At 35.2% G+C, this 18111-nt stretch overlaps 1 protein-coding gene across 1 annotated transcript; it reads left to right on the plus strand.

The window, feature by feature from the left end:
• Positions 1-1427: 1427 nt before the first annotated feature.
• Positions 1428-11267, plus strand: LOC110895790 (protein CHROMATIN REMODELING 19). The gene is made up of 11 exons (XM_022143144.2): positions 1428-2046; positions 2128-2245; positions 3532-3572; positions 3653-3903; positions 4738-4918; positions 5002-5187; positions 6228-6374; positions 6458-6616; positions 9992-10066; positions 10147-10502; positions 10925-11267. Exons 1-11 carry the CDS (start codon positions 1564-1566, stop codon positions 11085-11087), a joined length of 2160 nt encoding a protein of 719 aa, XP_021998836.1. The 5' UTR covers positions 1428-1563; the 3' UTR covers positions 11088-11267.
• The last annotated feature ends 6844 nt before the right edge of the window (positions 11268-18111 follow it).

An 18111-nucleotide genomic window follows, 5' to 3' on the forward strand; every position in this document is an offset into this window, starting at 1 on the left:
GCCCGGGTGCCGGGTAATGGGTAGCATAGTATTAAACACGCAAACCGGTAATGGGAGCGTGGGTGTTGAACATAAAGAACCCAAAGATGGGTCACTTTTGTTACGAAGTAATGTTCCGTATTGTGCTTTGATGTCTTAAAAGTGCAAAACTGGAACAAACGGGTCAAAACAGCAAAACAAGAAGAATGTGCAGAAGCTACCGTAAGTTATGGTAGCTACCGTAACTTACGGTAGAGGGTGAATTGTTACGACAGTTCTCTACTGTGTTACGGCAGACCATTGTTGCCCAGTGGCTACCGTAACTTACGGTGTCCACCGTAAGTTACGGTGGAGCCCAGTCAATTTTGTTAAATTTTGTATATCATAGTAAATCGAATCCGTTTTTAAGCATAGTTTCGATTATGCGTATTTCCTAAGGATTCTAACACTAATATTTTTCAAATTTTCCAGCTTTAGGTATGTCAAGCACGCGGATGATGATCGAGTCAAGGCTCCCGAACCAAATACATTCAAGATCTAGTTCCGCAACTTTTGTCTTGTTTAGTCATAAGTAAAACTTTTGTAATAGAAGGGATACTTATGTATCCTAATGTAGTTTTTGAAAGATTGATAAACTCGTAAGTACTAAGTCAAGGATAATGTAAATGTTTTGGTTAAACTAAGTAATGATTAGTCTTATCTAGTCGATAAGACTTTGTGTTTATAAAAGTTGAGTGTTACAACCACAACCCACCACCTTCGCCACAACCCACCACCACCACCACCCACCACCCATCACCGATGCCATCGCCGCCACTCGCAACCCGCCACCCCGACAGCCGCCGCTGCCGCCGCCACCCACCCACCCACCCGCCACCGTTACCACCCACCGCCACGACCAACCGCCAACGCCACTCACCGTCGCCACCCACCACCTCCTCCACTGCCACCCACCACCAACGGCCGCCGTCGCCGCCGCATCGCCACCCCCCGCCACCACCACCACCCATCGCCACCACTGCCACCTATAACCACCCACAATCACTACCATCGACCACCGCCACCACCACTCACCGCTAATTTTATTCCTTCGTTTTTCTTACCACTAAACCATACACAGTAATAATTCATTTCATTTACACATGGTGGTAACCAAACAAGACATGGAATGGTAATGATCAATTGCATTCCCTCGTTCATTCCATTACCTCGTCCATCCCATTCCTTCGCCTATTCCATTACCCCATACCAAACAGACCCTAGATGTTAGAATACACCTCATGGCTTAACGCTTTAATACAAGCAACTTTCTCTAACTCGACAAACTTTTTAATACAAACAACTTTCTCTAACCCGGTAAGTAATTTCGAGAGATGACGTTTTTTTAATGGCCAATTCCGAGTGATAACCTAATTCTATAAATTCTAATTCTTTAAATTGAGAAAGATTTCACAAATTTAAGAATTTATGAGGCATGGATGAAAACACCCCTTGTTGGAAAAAAGGGGGCTAGAAGTAGGGAGAGAGAGAAATCCAAGGCGACGCCATTTCATCTTCTTCTTCGTCTTCCTCCGTTCCAATCCAATGAAGCGAGGGTTAGAGTCAATCGAAATATCAGACGAGGAGTGGTCCAATCACGACTTCGATTCCTCCCGAATCCTCACCAAACCACCACCCTCCTCCTCTGCTTCTAAAGCACCACCGCGAATCGAGTCTTTCGCTTTCAGAGCCCGAACCTCTACTTCCTCCGACTCCTCTGACTGTGTTGAAATCATCAACCACCAGCCGCAGCACGAGGAGGTTTTGGAGGACGATGACTTTGAACAGCCTCCCTCCACCACCATTGCCAGCCGCGGCCGGAGGTTTGTAATTGATGACGACGACGACGATGACGATGAAGATGAATATGACGGAGGAGAGAATGATGATGTTGTTGGAAAAGCGTTGCACAAGTGCGCCCAGATATCTGCTCAACTACGGAGTGACCTCTACGGGTCATCATCATCATCTTCTTCTGCTCATGCGTATGCTGAAGTTGACGCTTCCTCTCTCAGAATCGTCACTCATGTCAGTTACCTTACCACTACTCTCTCTCTCATTCACTTTACTCCACACAAGTAATATATATATCTATTCAATCTTATATAGGATGATATATGTGAAGCATGTGGAGCTGGGGATTCTGGATTTCAACCTCTTCTTAAACCCTACCAGCTTGTTGGTGTCAATTTCCTCATGCTTTTGTACAGGAAGAAAGTTGCAGGAGGTAGCTTTCTTACTTTATTTACACAAGTTTTTCAGCATAAGCTTCACCTTTTTTTAGTATGTTAATGTACACAATTGGATTATCATGTGTTCAAAGTCATATGCATATGTTACCCATGATTTTGACCCACGCAACAAGTAGCTAAGTCTGAATTTCGGGCCATCAAAATCAGTAGTTGGTATTGCTTTCTAAGATCGCCACATATCATTGTTGAAAACATTCAGATAAGACATAAATTTCAAGCGAGATATTGTATTTTCTTTGTGTTTCTGTAAGCTGTCTCTTAACCTTGTACGTTAAGATTTTGGTAAGTTTTAACTTTTAAGTTTATTGTTCATAAACTTTTGCTGGGTGATAATTAATCCCAACATCTTTCATGTGTATCGTGTTAGTCGAGTAGGACGAGGAGCATGAAAATGCTTTTTAAGTATATAGTTATAAAGATTCCATACATCTAAGTGGACTTATCTCTTGGTGTGCCACTTCATCGCAGAATTTGCTTGTTATGTCATTGAAAGTTGTCATGATCCCGTATGCCCACTTGAATTATATACGTTAGTGTACTTGAAATTCTTTCCTAAGAAAGGGATATGTCAGTTTATAAAGTTTCTATTGGCTTAGTTAGGTGCAGTACAATGAGTCTACTCTTAAATGAGTTCGACATTAGTCTAGTTGATCGACCAGTAGTTGTCTGTTGTTCTGGATCCCAAGTCCTTTTTTTATGTTGGCATATAATGAGTGAAGAAGTTTATACGTTGCGTATGCTCTTGTTTTTTTTATTATTGCCCCGCTTGCGGTGTGCGCATATAATGTATATATATGCGTGGACGCTTAGGGGGAAAAGTGAAATTGCACTAATTTCAACTTTATTATACTACTATCATGAAAATAACGTTAAAAACGGGGGACGGTTAATCATGCATCATGTGGTGGCGTTGATAGCCGAAAGAGACGGAGGTACATGCACCAATTGGTCTGTCCCGATTGCTGAGTGATATGTGCCTTAGGTCCAAGGCTTGATGCAAAACTACTATGGAAATTGGAGCCGGGGGTTCTCACTGGAAGCAGCCTCTCTATTCCTACGGGGTAGAGGTAAGGCTGTCTACTTCTTACCCTCCAGACCTTACCTTAGCTTTGCTATTGGTGGGATTTACTGAGTGATGATGATGATATGCTCTTGCTTTTATTTTAGATATTTACACCTTTACTGTATGAGAGTCATATAAGATGGCATCCATTTCATTTGTCTAATGTTGTCTGTGATATTTTTTTATTTTATTGTTCAGCAATATTGGCAGATGAGATGGGACTTGGTAAGACTATTCAGGTATGATTGTTTGAATTTATGTTTGTGCAGATAGCGAAATGATATGTTTTTCATTTACTGTTGTTTTGATCTGTAATTAGGCGATAACATATCTTACTCTGTTGAACCACTTGGAAGATGACCCGGGACCTCATTTGATCGTATGTCCTGCTTCTGTTTTGGAAAACTGGGAACGAGAACTTAAAAAATGGTGTCCTTCATTTACCGTTCTTCAATACCATGGAGCTGGAAGATCAGCTCATTCTAAACTCTTGAACTCTCTATCCAAAAGTCGAATGCCACCCCCGTTCAATGTCATTCTCGTATGTTACTCCCTTTTTGAACGACACAGGTTAGTGGTTCCTCATTAAAGCAATTTTTCTCCATCTACTTATACAAGTTATCATGTTCTATCGGCTGTTATTGAAATAATTTCACCTTTGCACTCATCTGTATTAATATAACAAAAGAGGGTGTCTTAGGATTTAGGAATAGCACCTAAGACACAACCTCTATTTTTTATTGTTTTTCTTTGCCAAATTTACAGCAATGCCATCCAACCCAGGGTATTTTTTTTCTTTTTGCGTGTTTAACCCTTCAACTTCTAGCATTGCCACTTACAACCCCTCAGCTTTCTAAAAACTTTATAAAATTTCATTTTGACCCCCCTTGAGTTTTAGGTGCTTATATTTATGTACACGGGTCAACTATAATATGTTTTCGTGCTTACCTTTATGTACGTATTTGGTTGGTCTGCGTTTTGTTTGGAAACGAGTCGGGTCAAATATAAAATGTTTTCACTAGATGGTATAGATTCGAGTTACTTTATGTTTCGACTCCACCGCAGCGCGTGGTACCATTCTTTAACGTTAAAAACTCTATTTTTTTACGCACTTTTTTTAAAGTAAGTTTCCTTATAAATCCAAGTTGGTTTGCGTTTTGACGTAAATTTTCTCGGTGACGAGTTAGGTCAAATATAACACGTTTTCTTGCTTATTTTCATGTGTGTTTTCAGTTGGTCTACGTTTTGGCGTAAATTTTGTTCGAAAACGAGTCGGGTCAAAATACTAGTTAGTTATATTTTCTAATTATTAAATTTTGGAAACAGTATTAAAGTATGTCAGGTCAATGGACAACCCATTTTGGTTTAAACTTTTTGTTCTGGTTTCTAAGATTCTGTTTACAGTGCACAACAGAAAGATGACCGCAAAGTCCTGAAACGTTGGAAATGGAGTTGTGTTTTGATGGATGAGGCTCATGCTTTAAAGGATAAGAACAGCTACAGATGGAAAAACTTGATGTCTGTTGCAAGAAATGCTAATCAGCGTTTAATGCTTACAGGGACTCCTTTGCAGAATGATTTGCATGTATGCTTTATTTCTACAGTTTTTTCTTAAGATAATAATAAAGTTTAGTTTTTTGGTTTGTTGATATATTGTTTTGATTGCAGGAGCTATGGTCGTTGTTGGAGTTCATGATGCCTGATTTATTTGAAACAGAAGATGTTGACTTGAAAAAGCTGTTAAACGCGGAAGACACAGAATTGATTGCTCGGATGAAGTCAATATTGGGCCCGTTTATTCTAAGACGCTTGAAATCAGACGTTATGCAGCAGTTAGTTCCAAAGGTTCAAAGGGTATGCTAATTATTTACTATTCTCTATCTAATAAGAAGATTAAGTATGTTATTCTCCATCCACTAGAAGATAGTTTTCTATCATGGACAACATAGTTAGTTTTTTGAGATTTCCGACCGAGGGGTCGAACACGTATATACCAAAAATTTCTATAAAACCGGGGGGGTCAAAAACGTATATACCCAAAAATTTCTATACAAAAACTACATACTCTCCACTACTGAGTGAAAAGTTCGGGGGGTCGGTCGCCCCCTCCCGCCCCCACAAAGCTACGCCCTTGATTTTATGCTATTAGTGTGTGAAATATGGTCATAAAAGTTATATTATTTGAATAATGATTTTTGTATTTAAATAAAATTGACCTGGGACTTTGTGCTATTTTTAATCTGTTTCTGTTAAGTTACGTTATATTTTATTTTATTTTACTATTTTACCTGTTCAAGATAAAACATAACACAAATTGTCCCATTCATAAATATCTCTTTATATCTTAAACTCTCAGCGTTTCTTAACTGATAGCAGCTCAAATTAAACTTATATCATCTAGTGTGCAAAATGCTTCAGTGTATTTTGTATTACGACCCGCTTGCGGTATGCGAATATAATGTATATATATGTGGGCCATCGGGGGACAAAAGTGAAAGGGCACTAATTTTAACGTTATTTTACTAATTTCGTGAAAAATAACGTTAAAAGCTGAGGATGGTTAATCATGCATCATGTGGTGGCGTTGATAGCTGAAAGACAAAAGGATACATGCACTAATCGGTCTTTGTCCCGATTGCTGAGTGTTATGTGCCTTATGTCCAAGGCTTGATGCAAAACTACTATCGAGCCAGGGGTCTCACTGGAAGCAACCTCTCTATTCCTACGGGGTAGAGGTAAGGCTGTCTATATCTTACCCTCCTCAGACCCTACCTTTGCTTTGCTATTGGTGGGATTTACTGAGTATGGTGATGATGATGATGATGATTATTTAATATAAAAATTTTAAATGCGTCTTTTATATATATTCGTATGTATGACATGTTTTATGCTAGGTTGAATATGTTCACATGGAAAAGGAACAGGGAAACGCTTATCAAGAAGCCATTCAGGATTATCGTGCAGCTGCACATGCTCGTATGGCCAAGTCTGCTCATCTTCCTCGCCGGCAGATTTCAAATTATTTTGTTCAGTTCAGAAAGGTTTTTACATTTGTAACCTTTTTTTATAAAATAGTTAACATTAAGGATGCTTTTTCATAGAACTACGTTTTTTTTCCTGCCAGATTGCAAATCATCCATTACTGGTGAGGCGCATATACACAGATAAGGATGTTGTTCGATTTGCTAAAATGTTACATCCCAGAGGTGTATTTGGTGATGAATGTACCTTGGACAGAGTAATTGAAGAGCTTAAGAGTTACAACGACTTTTCTATTCACAGGGTAACTATTTCACCTGCTTAAAATGGTTTCTTTTGTCAATTTTGTTCACTCACTGTCTGGTATTTCAGTTATGGCCCTTCATTTTTATTTCTTTATTTATTTTTAGCCCATTCATCACCCACCCTCATAGCCTACCAGAGTTTTGTTTCTATACAAGTCATATCCCATTAATTGTTATGGGGTTGTATTCTTCAAGTAAACATCCAAGTTTTGTTCAATTTTACCCAAAAAAAGCTCTAGATGAATCATGCCACATTAATTGCACGTTGATTAAAGAATGTTATATTATATTATATTTGTCATTCATGAGTTCATATTTTTCAAATTATATTCATCATCATCATCATACTCAGTAAATCCCACCAATAGCAAAGCCTATGTTGTCAAAGACGCAAGGCGCAGGCGAGGCGCATCGGCCTCGCCGGGAGCCTAGGCGCAAGGCGCAAAAAAAGCGTGGGTTTTTTAAGTAAAGCGCACATAGAGAAAAAAAATATAAAAAATATGTTATGCTTTGAAAATAAATAAGATTCCACATATAAAATTAAAAAAACTATTATTTATGCCATTTAAGATCATGTAGCTAATAGTTAGTAGCAAAAGTTTAGGACTTATATGTTGTAAGTTTTGGGGGTGTGAATAAAAAAGTCTTAAAAGGTGGTAAATACTTTGTCTCACATTGGTGTGGGAACAAAGTGAGTGGTTGTTTATAAGGTAAAGCCTTTACTACTTCATTGTAGCCTTATGACATGTTTTACCACAAGTCCTACCCGCGCGCAGGGGGGGGGGGGGAGGGGTGCAAAAATGAGTTTTCTGAGCTGGAATTTGGTTGAACTCGTGCGTGCCCGCACGTCCTGCGGACACGAATGCAGTTCCGAAAACCCGGGCCCCGCATGAGGCGGTTTTTGCACGCGCTTGGTTTCTTTTTTTTGTGCATTACCTTTTGTTTTTTTTTCTGCTTATGCTGCGCCTCAGCACACAGTTTTTGCGCCTGGGCACGTGCTTTTTGGCGCCTCTGCAGCGTTTTTTCAAAAAGAGCCCATTTTTGCGCCTAGGCTACTACCAGGCGCTATAGGTGCGCCTCGCTGCGCCCGGGCGCCTAGGCGCGCGCTTTTGACAACATAGAGCAAAGCTAAGGTAGGGTCTGAGGAGGGTAGATGTAGACAGCCTTAAAGATGGATGTAGAAATTGGTATGCACCTTTTCTACAACTAATTGTATAACTTTCTTTTGAGTCTTTTAAGAGTTCATTGTTTGTTTCTTGTAAAAGGTTTTATTATTATTTTTTTCCCGTTCCATTAAAGATGGATGTAGAAATTGGTATGCACCTTGCAGAAATGCATATACAGTACCACACTTGTATTGTCATAAAAAAGACCGACAAATACGTGTGCTAAAGTGAAAAGTTATACCGTTTGGCAGGGTGTTTGGATCTTCTTTTGTAGCTAGTTTTTGCGACTATAATTAGCAGTTATCGGATTTTAATGTTTAGATGGTTGCATAATCTGCTTTTAATTATTTGGTTACTTCGGTGTCAAATTGTCAGTTTCATATCAACTACGACAAAACTAGTTATTTGAAGAGAAACTAAAATATCATTTTTTACTAATTCCTAATAAGGGTGTGTAAATGAGCCAACCCCCAATTAAGCTTGAACTCACCTCACTCAACATATTTGAGCTTGAGCCCAAGTTCAGCTCGTTTCGAGATCATTGTCTAATGTCTAAAGCTCGAGCTCGGTTGTCTCATTTATTGTTTAACTCATAGTTGTTAAAAGCCATCGCCTCTTGTGCCTAGGCCCAATTTCCTAGCAAGGCGAGGCAATTGCGCTTTAATTCTTTAGGTGATGGTTCATGCGCATATTCCAGTGAGATTCCTAGATTCTGGAGAGTTTCCGGCCAAATTCGTAAAATTCTGGCAAGATTCCAACTAGATTTTCTACTTTTATCTAACGAAAACTATTTTTCTACACTTATAAACAAGCATTTATAACTTTTGGTACTAAATAGACGATAGAAAATGTCATATAATAGCTTTTAGTTTTGTTTTATTTGAAGAATAGTATTGATTTTCTATTATATAAAAATATTTTAAGTTTTTTTTGTTGTGCGCTTTTTTTTTCTCAGGCCCGCGCTCTTTTTGCGCCTTGCGCCTAGGCCACAGGCGAGACCATAGTTATCAATTGCGACCATTGCGGGCGCAATAGCGAATAGCGATGCAAATAGGTAGATGAGCGCTAAGTTGCTGTAGCGCCTGAAAAGCGGGAAAATAGCGTCATTGTAGCAGGATTCCGACCACGAATTCCGGCTCCGGTGCTGTAATTTCTGCCGGAAACCTACCGGAAGTCAGGAAGAAGAAGAGAAGAAGAAAAAGAGCGGCTGCAGTCTCAAGTCAGGAAGAAGAAGAGAAGAAGAATAAGAGCGGCGCTTTTTAGGGTTAAATGATCTTTTGGATTTTAACCTTTAACCCCTCTATCTTTTCACTAGTTAACATATAGTCCCTAAAACTTATAAAAAATTACATAAAAGTGTATAGTTTGTGTATTTTAACATTTAACCCCCTCTATCATCACTAATTTACATTTGATCCTTAAACTTCAAAATCTATACATAAAAAGTATAAAATTAACATTATATATATATAAAAAAAAATTACAATTAGCTATTTTTTATTTCTTAAATTTTTAACTACCTTATCGCTAAACACAAAATAGCGGGCGCTAATTCGTCGCTATCGCTACGTAGCATATAGGTATCTCGTCGCTATTTGTCGCTATTCGCTATCGATAACTATGGGCGAGACCTATGCGCCTTGAGTGCACCTAACGCCTTTAATAACTATGGTTTAACTGTTTTTTCGTTGTTTGTATGTGTAGTTAATATTTTCTGTTTATCTAGAGTTGAAATATGTTTATAGAACATGATGTGTATAATTTATTATTTTATTATCGTTAGATATTTAATATTATTTATTTTGGAATTATATATTTTTATATTATAAAAATAATAAACTTGTTTAGGCTCGCAAGTCTAATCAAGCTCTCGACGAAGCTCAGGCTAGAGCTCGTTTATTGTACACGCTCCAATATAGGCTTGATCTCATCTTGATTCTCGCTTTCAGCTAGGCGTTCTCTAGTAGCTTGGCTCACTACGTCCCTACTCATTTTATTATAACCTAATAAGAGACTTTTGCTCTCATATTCAAGTAAAATCTATTTCCCTCACCCTTTTTTTTCACAAACTGTTACTAAATTATCAGAATTTGACAAACACTCTAAAAGCTTCAACTCCCTAACATTACTCTTGAACGACGGTTGTAAGATGGTTATTTTGTTATGGGAGCCCTAACTGATAGTTTTCATTTGTTACGTACGTTACAGCTTTTGCTTTATCATGGTGATGGTAATTCGGAAAATCTTTCAGATGAGCATGTTCTGGATTCTGGAAAGTGCCGGGTATATTCATGAAATCTAATTTATTTCCTCTTAAAAAAAAGCAGAGCAGAATATTAATTAATTAATTACAATGCTTGCAGGCTTTGGCTGGATTTCTGCCTACACTTGTTGATGGTGGGCATCGGGTTCTTATTTTTAGTCAATGGACCTCAATGCTTGACATCTTAGAGTGGGCTCTAGATGTAATTGGGGTTACCTACAGACGTCTTGATGGCAGTACCCAGGTAACAGAAAGGCAAACAATTGTGGACACATTCAATAATGATACCTCTATAAATGCATGCTTGCTCTCCACAAGAGCTGGAGGGCAGGGTCTGAATTTGACTGGAGCTGATACCGTCATCATACATGACATGGATTTTAACCCTCAAATTGACCGTCAAGCCGAAGATCGTTGTCATCGCATTGGTCAAACCAAACCTGTTACTATTTACAGGTTCATTTCTCTTGCTTCCTTTTCTATATGTGCCAAAAACTGGTGGGTCGGTATGCCAAAATGGGTTGGACCGGCCACAAACAGATTCTGTATCTAGGGGTTTTTTTTCTATAGTTCTATTAATTAATAAAAACTGCGAAACATTTACAAAAGACTTGCAATCAAATCTTAGGGACGTGAATTTTTGACATGACACAGACCTTACATGAAATTCGTGGATTTGGGTTAGTCTAAACAGGTTCTGATCAGTTTTGGGACGAACCTTTAGCTAAACAGGTTGTGTTTAAGTCGAAAACTCACGAAAACTCATGTTCGGATTCAGCTCATGGACACGTTTAACCATTTGACTTGATAAAGATAGAACATCCCAACCGAATTGCTAACTATATTTGCTCATATGTGATGATATCTTTTTCTTAAAGGTTGGTAACAAAAGACACCGTTGATGAGAATGTGTACGAGATTGCAAAAAGGAAACTAGTACTTGATGCAGCTGTGCTGGAGTCGGGGGTCGAAGTCGAAAACGAAGGCGAATCTTCGGACAAGACCATGGGAGAGATACTTTCAGCTTTGTTGTTGGGATGAGAAAATACTGCTGTTTCTTTTTTTTGCAATGATACCTTAATCACATCAAACTGAGCATGTTAAACTATATTCTCAGAGTTGAACCCACGCTTCACTGATTAAATGATTATTTAGGGTCGAGTTTGATTTATATTGATCAGTCTAACATTGTTTTTGCTATTTAGATCGGGTTTGATTTTATAATTTGCTATTTGTTACTTGATATTTTTTTTTACTTTCTTTTGGTTTTTAGTTTTGCTTTTATATAGATAAAAATCAACATAAAATTTGATCAGGGAGTTGAAGTTGGATACCTTAATTCTTCTCACACAATAAAAGATAAAAAAAGTTTAGGGTCAATTGCATATTTCTTGCATATTTACCCAATTCAAAATTAAAATTGCAAATCTTCCATCACTTAACTAATAAAATTGCAACTTTACTAAAAACTTAAAAATTTGCATTTTTATCCATTTTTACTAGATTTTGTATTTTCGACATTTTTTTTCTAATTTTATTTTCGTTTCACTAGTTATTCTTTTTTCCATTTTCTTCGTCTTTACTAAGTTATTTATTTTTCGTTTTTCATTATTGTTCGTTTATTCATTCGAAGATATCTAGCAACAAACCTATAAAAAACATCAGTGAACTAACCAAAATGTGTGTATATATATATATATATATATATATATATATATATATATATATATATATATATATATATATATATATATATATATACATACAGGTAGAGGATCCTGTAAAAAGTGCTCAAAGTGTGAGAAGTGTATTATAACACTATATATAATACTATATAACACCATATAAACACCGTATAACAATATGTAACACTATATAATATCATATAACACTATGTAACACTATATATCATTATATAACAAATATAACACTATAGGTTGTTTGATAGCATGTCTATGATAGATGTATAGTGTTATATTTGTTATATAATGTTATATAGTGTTACATAGTGTTATATGGTATTATATGGTGTTACATATTGTTATACGGTGTTTATATGGTGTTATATAGTATTATATATAGTGTTATAATACACTTCTCACACTTTAGGCCCTTTTTACACTATCCTTACTCTATATATACATACATACATATGCACACATATATAAAGATATAAATACATATATAATGGACCAAAATTTAAAGATTAAAAACCATGACACTATTACACTCTTTATCTGCAAGAACAAAGCATACATCTACTACAAGCATGACACTATTACACTCTTTATCAGTTATAGAGAATAAGACACAATCATCATTTAGAACAATTAACAAATTAAAACCATGAACTCATCAGCTTATATATCTATCAAATCTGCTTAAACAGACAAATTAAAAACAATTATTAAATCAAAATCAAGTGAATTTAACAACATATAAAAATTCAAACAACCAACTCAACTGTATTAAAAACTCATCTGATCGCTTCATCAAACAGATCTGAACAAAAAGAATCAATACAGGTATCGTCGGCCGCTAACTTAAAGGAATCGCACCCGACTAAAGATATCGCCGGTATTTTGAAGCTCGAACTCCCAGGTAATAACTGATAAGGTTTTAAGGTAATAACTGATAAGGTTTTAAATGGATCTTCTATTTTTGAAAGGGATAAATTAGTTATTTTATTAAAGAAGGGGAAATATGCAATTATAATTTGAGTTTGGGTAAATATGAAATTAAAAGTCTTTTTTAAGGGGAAATATGTAATTTAGGGGTGTTCATGAATCGATCCGATCCGATCGAGGGTCTGCTCATGCTCGGATTGAATTACAACCGATCAGATCGAATTTGCAAAACCGAGCATAAAAGTGATGCTCATGCTTGGATTGAATTTGAATCGATCGGATCGTTTTCGCTCGGTTTCACTCGGTTTTTATCAAATCCTAAAAAATATCGAGTGGATCATTTTCGCTCAGTTTCGCTCGATTGACTTATAAGGCTGCGTTCAACAAAAACAAATCCTAACTTAATTAAAACATGTCCAACACTTTACTAACAAAAGTAATACATAACTAAAATCATGATTCTAAAAATGTTCGAAATACAAATTGTCAAGAAGCACAAAATAAAGTTCGAAATACAAATTGTCATTTAGTTCAAAAGCCATAAACTTCTTCTTTAAGCTTGATCATCTCCATCCACAAAATTCCACTTCAAATCAACATATAACCTATAAACACAAGCATTAAACAAAACCATTAAGTTCTACACATTACATAACAACTTTTATGGGTTGTTAATTATAAAAATATCTTTCATTTATTATCAGACCCGTCTAGAGTCAATACATCAATTTCCAATTTTTCTTCATCTCTTGCAGCTTTCTACACATTAAAAAAACAAAATACAAATGTTAATGTATAAACTACAAAAGTATAAGTAGATTATAAATGTAATAAAAGCTTACTTTCAATGTTTTTAAGGTTGTTTTTGAGCTGGCCTTTAACCAATCACTTCCACAAACAAGAAGTTCCACCATATCCTTTGAAAGAGAGTTCAGATTTTCTTTCAATCGAAATGCAGATCTTCGAAGTTTGAACAATCAGTTTATGAGTATTATTTTAGGAATTAAGGATTTAGGGTTAGATTTTGATATTAACTATTAAGTTGGGCTAGTATATATTTTGGGCTTTTAATTTTTTTGGGCTTTTAATCTTTATTTATGAACAAAATGAACTTATCCTGACCATTAATTTTGTAGATCTAGATTTTTTCTTTAATGGCAAGATTGTAATTATCTTTTGTAACTTACATATTTTAATAGACAAAAGGATATAATTGTATATTTCTATCTTCATTTAATTAATTAATTTTTTCTCTCTCCTAATTTCTCTTTCCAATTAAAAGAATATTTAATTACATTCTCTATATTTTTTTCTCTCACATATTGTCCAACTTAATATTTCATAATTTTACAAAAATACAAACATTATCAAATATTGTTCCAGCTAGAACACAATTAAAAATATTTAATTACATTCTCTATACATATATGTATTAGATCAATGTCTGATGAAAAGATGTATAGTGGAAACAATATGTAGTAATACACAAGTGTATAAGTCTGATATATATCGACATGTATACACTATGTACTTGAATAATACGCAGGTGTATACGTCTGGTATATACCGACCCGTATACACATATGTACTTGAATAATACACAAGTGTATAAATCTGATTTATACTAACTCGTGAAAACAAGATGTAATAATACACAAGTGTATAAGTCTTGTATATACTGACCTGTATACACATATGTTAAAAATCATAATTTAATTAGGTTTAATATTTAATTTTAAAAGGAACATAACAGTTTATTTAAAAAAACATTAGCACTTCAATCTCTTATAATTAAAATAATAGAGAAATAATTAAAAATGAGAGAGAGAGAGAGAGAGAGAGAGAGAGAGAGAGTTAATAGAGGAGAAAATTAAGGGATTTTAATTAAAAGTACTTGGCTAATGTCAATCTTACCTTTTTAATCTAAAAAATGATCAAGGGCCAAGATTAGTTCACTCAGTTCACTCTCAAAAAGTTGTTCACTCATGATGCTAATCCTATATATATATATATATATATATATAGTAGGGTTCCTACGGAAAGTGTGTTTTTCCTAGAAAGTCTAGGAAGCGATCTTGTCCATCCGATTGGTGTGTTTAAGGGTTGAGATTAAATCAATGGCAATCTTGAAATAATTAACTATATTTAATAGATTGTTTTAAATGAGTATGGACAATTTCGTCCTTATGTGTGTTTTAAACCAATAAAAAATAACCGTCAGAGATATCACATCTCTCTTTCTTAATACACGCCAATTTCCCCCTCTCTCTCTCTCTTTCTCTCTCTAAACCCAAATTCGGAAACCCCCAAAATCATACCAAAAATACCTAAAATTATGGATGAAGATAGGAGATTTTCCTTGTTCCATATACGTAAGATCAAGCTTTCATTGTACTGCGTGTTTTACAAAGCGACTACGGGTGATTCTAGTTTGTAATTGACGGTATTTTGCTGGTTGCAGGGAAGAGATTCAAAAAGCAGGAAACTTTGGAAAGGATAGATAGCAGCGGAACAGTTACCGGAAGCCGATCGAAAGCTGGGGCGAAATCTGCTGATGTAAAACACATTTGTATGAATCTGCTTGCTGTTAGAACACAGCTGTATGAATCTGAATTGCTGTTAAAACACAGCTGTATGAATCTGAATGATAAAACACAGCTGTATGAATCTGAATGATAAAACACATTTGTATGAATATGCTTCCTGTTAAAACACAGTTGTATGAATCTGAATGCTAAACCCAACTGTATGAATCTGATTGTTGTTAAAACACAACTGTATGAATCTGCTTGCTGTTAAAACACATCTGTATGAATCTGAATGCTAAAACACAACTGTATGAATCTGCTTGTTGTTAAAACACAACTGTATGAATCTGAATGCTAAAACACAACTGTATGCATCTGCTTGCTGTTAAAACACAACTGTTTGAATCTGAATGCTAAAACACAACTGTATGAATCTGCTTGCTGTTAAAACACAGCTGTATGAATCTGAATGCTAAAACACAACTGTATGAATCTGCTTGCTGTTAAAACACAACTGTATGAATCTGAATAATAAAACACAGCTGTATGAATCTGCTTGCTGTTAAAACACATCACCAAGAACAAACTGTTAAAACACAGTACCAAGAACATGCTGATAGATTCCAGCAAGAAAACGAAGGAATGATTGATATTACGTGAGATCAGAAATCGAAAACAAAAAATTCCGAAATTTATGTATAGTTAGTTATTGAAGATAATTCCTAAAATAAAAATAGATTGTGAAAGTACATAAATGCCCTTTTAGATAAAATCCTTCAATGCCACATGTCGCGTTCTTATTGCTTCCTAGACTTTCTAGGAAAAACACACTTTCCACCCAACTCCTACTCTCTCTCTCTCTCTCTCTATATATATATATATATATATATATATATATATATATATATATAATGTAATTATCTATAGAAAACCCACTTTAATTTAGAAAACCCGGGAAACTCAAAGCTCCCGATGTTTATTTTTCTTGAAAAAATTTACACATGTTATATACATGTTTTTAAGGGTTTTGGGCAAAAAAAATCAAAAAAGCGCCGAGTAGATATTTTTAAAAAAAATAAACAAGTTTTGGTGTAACACATGTTACAAATATGTCAGATGAATGTAACATGTGTTACACCAAAACTTGTTTATTTTTTTTTTAAAATATCTACTCGGCGCTTTTTTGATTTTTTTTTGCCCAAAACCCTTAAAAACATGTATATAACATGTGTAAATTTTTTCAAGAAAAAAAACATCGGGAGCTTTGAGTTTCCCGGGTTTTCTAAATTAAAGTGGGTTTTCTATACATCCTTCCACTATATATATATATATATATATATATATATATAGGTAGAGGATCCTGTACAAAGTCCATCTTTTGTAAGAAGTGTAAGAAATAATTTGGGAATGACAAGTGTCCCTCATCTTAATTAATTTAAAAGGGTATATTAGTAATTGTACATTCTTGTCAATTAATTGATTTCCAATATAATTGAAAAAAAAAATAACTGGCGATGAGAATGTTTAGGGGTTGATTCGAATTTTGTATTTTTTTTGCAAGATCCAATACGATTGTTATCTACGTATCATTCTTCATCAATTATAAATACAAGAAGTCTTATGAAATCGCTAGAGACAATACAGTTGTTTAACTTCTGCGCCCTTCTTCGATTCTGGTGTTTTAAAGGGTTATATACATACAGCTTCGATCTTGAATTGGTGTTTTAATGTTTTTTAGATTCCAGATAAAACACCATGACTTGAATCATAGTCATGGTGTTTTAAAATCTGGGAATGTTTCGTATTGATTGTCCAGATGTTAAAACACCATGGATGTAATCACAATACAATGTTTTCTGGATTCCAGATAAAACACCATGACTTGAATCATAGTCAATGTCTTCAGATTTTTAAAACACCACGCCATGAACAATGTCTCTAGATAAAACACCATGACTTGAATCATAGTCAATTTATCCAGTTGTTTTAAAACACCACGCCATGAATCTGATTATACAATGTCTCCATATAAAACACCATGACTTGAATCATAGATGTTTAAAACACCACACCATGAACAATGTCTCCAGATAAAACACCATGACTTGAATCATAGTCATGGTGTTTTAAAATCTGGGAATGTTTTGTATTGATAAAACACCACGCCATGAACAATGTCTCCAGATAAAACACCATGACTTGAATCATAGATATTTAAAACACCACGTCATGAACAATGTCTCTAAATAAAACACCATGACTTGAATCATAGTCAATTTATCCTATTGTTTAAGAACACCACGCCATGAATCTGATTATAGATCTCTTTATGATAACGTATGAAGAATATGCAACCAAAGACCTCCCTACAATTAAGGTGAATCATTAATTCCGATATTTAAGGAAAAAGGAGTGAATGCAGGTGTTTTTGGTTGTGTAGGTTACGGTACCATATTTCAAACATTGAAAAAGACACTATTGCCCTTCAATTTTACATAAGGTCCCTCTAATTAAAACACAATTTACATTTTTATACCCTATTGATCTCAACCATTAGATCAAATATCCAATGGTTTAAAAGACTTCTTACCCTTCTCACATTTTAAACACTTATATATATATATATATATATATATATATATATATATATATATATATATATATATATATGTAGGCTACCCATTCCAGTTAAGAAAACTCAGGAAACTCTCACATGTGGCTAGGATTGATCCACGTTACATGTTAGTTTGAGAGGAGACAAGGGCATTTTCGTCATTTTCTTTTAACCTTTTTGAGTGAATGAAATGTGTAAGTCTGCACGCAGACTTTGCTTCTTCCCTTCATCTGGTTCATTTATTACATTTGTACTTGTTGTATCTTTCACATCTCTCACATATCTTTACTTCTCTT

Source organism: Helianthus annuus, chromosome 12, assembly GCF_002127325.2.
Source record: "Helianthus annuus cultivar XRQ/B chromosome 12, HanXRQr2.0-SUNRISE, whole genome shotgun sequence".
NCBI classification, from domain to species: domain Eukaryota; kingdom Viridiplantae; phylum Streptophyta; class Magnoliopsida; order Asterales; family Asteraceae; genus Helianthus; species Helianthus annuus.